The sequence below is a fragment of the Haplochromis burtoni genome, unplaced genomic scaffold (assembly GCF_018398535.1).
Source record: "Haplochromis burtoni strain Fernald_Lab_line unplaced genomic scaffold, NCSU_Asbu1 Contig_138, whole genome shotgun sequence".
NCBI lineage: Eukaryota > Metazoa > Chordata > Actinopteri > Cichliformes > Cichlidae > Haplochromis > Haplochromis burtoni.
Genome location: NW_024582499.1, coordinates 788,862 through 790,696, shown reverse-complemented (window position 1 = coordinate 790,696; position 1,835 = coordinate 788,862). Strand labels below are relative to the sequence as shown.

The 1,835-nt window shown below is 42.0% G+C and overlaps 1 protein-coding gene across 1 annotated transcript in view; it reads left to right on the top strand.

Annotated features, from left to right (window-relative positions):
• The window catches only part of LOC102288571 (membrane-associated guanylate kinase, WW and PDZ domain-containing protein 1), a gene marked incomplete in the record, with an annotated part of 60,782 nt that overhangs the window by 27,208 nt on the left and 31,739 nt on the right, over window positions 1–1,835 (top strand). The window contains 1 exon segment of the mRNA XM_042224448.1: window positions 263–381. Within this exon segment, the coding sequence (XP_042080382.1) occupies window positions 263–381 (119 nt within the window).

Genomic DNA, 1,835 nt, shown 5'->3' with positions numbered 1-1,835 from the left:
TTGAGTATGAACTTATACAAAATGCAGCAATATATTAAAAAAAGTTTTATTGATTAAAAAACACACGATATCGGATTCATATCGGTATCGGCAGATATCAAAATTTATGATATCGGTATCGGACTTAAAAAAGTGGTATCGTGCCATCTCTAGGAAGAACATACCCTTGTTTGTACCCTCATCTTCTGATTCACTTTCTCTAACAACACAAAACCTGTCCAGCGTACACCCAGTGATCACATGACTCTGCCCTCCCTGAAGGTACGACCAGGCAGCCTCGAGATGGAGAGATTTCAGGTGTGGACTACAACTTTGTCTCCATCGAGGAATTTTTCTCTCTGGAGGAGTCCGGAGCTCTGCTGGAGAGCGGCAAATTCAAAGGTAAGGAAAACAAACACACCCTCAGGAATACTGCAGTGTAATGAAAATATACTCAGATTAGATGAAACTCCAGTGAATGAAAAGTGTGATTTATTCATCACGGTGTGATGTTTTTTACAGTGTGGAATGACTAATTTAAACTGTGTTCGGGTTTGTTTTTTTTCTTTTTTGGAGGAGGCATGAGGAAAAGAGGATTTCGTGTCTCTAATCCTCCAAACCTCAGAAATGAAACCTGCCTCCCCCTCTGTCCTCCCCCCACGCAGCACTCCACCATATTAATCTGATGGGATTAATGAAACTAAAATAGAAACAGAATTCACACATAGAGTCTGTTTCACACCGAACGATGCGTCTCTGCGTCTCTCACTAATGCTCCCGAACATTTTAATTTGACAGTTTATCTATTTTCAGTTCCTGTTGAAAACATTTCAAAACAAAAGACTGCTGTGCCTTCACATTATTAGATGATTCAGTATTCATACAATTTGATTAATTGTTTTGTTTAATCCTCGTATAAGAAACTGAAATTGCGCTGGTTGGTGTAAAGCTTAATATTAAAAAGCTGATACAACAGTAGGTATAAAATCTCAAATTAACACAAATTGGGACCACAGGAAGGCAAGCGGATGATCTGAGAAAGACAGCTCAAAGAAATTAAGGGATCACTTGATCATCACAGTCCAGCACAAAGTCGGGTAACCCTCAGGGACATCAGCCGGAAGCACAAACCACTCTGAATGCTTTTCAGCTGCTTTGGTGCAAATCAAAGTGAGAACAGGCGCTCTGGAGAGCAACAACATGACAACCTCCAAAGAGGAAACGGTTTCGCAGGTCATTGATTCCTCCTCATCCCTCCGGGCTGATTTTTCTCTAATTTTGCTTTCTGTTTATGTCCTCGTCACTGTCAGTGTCACGAGACAATACTTGCAGACCAATCATAGTTACACGGGTATTTCACCTCATCTAGGATGAGATACGTGCCGTCACAAGGAAACACAGGCCAAAGAGTGTGGAAGAGATACCAGGACACGGGCTATTAGGAGCACCGCCAGGACCCTACAACACGATCTCCAGCAAGCTACATACAGTGGCTTGCAAAAGTATTCGGCCCCCTTGAACTTATCCACTGGACCTCAGGCAAAGTCCAGATCTAAATCCAATCGAGAATCTGTGGCAAGATCTGAAAACTGCTGTTCACAAACGCTGTCCATCTAATCTGACTGAGCTGGAGCTGTTTTACAAAGAAGAATGGGCAAAGATTTCAGTCTGTAGATGTGCAAAGCTGGTAGAGACAGACCCTAAAAGACTGGCAGCTGGAACTGCAGCAAAAGCTGGTTCTACAAAGTATTGACTCAGGGGGCTGAATAATTACGCACACCCCACTTTGCAGTTATTTATTTGTAAAAAATGTTTGGAATCATGTATGATTTTCGTTCCACTTCTCACGTGTGCAC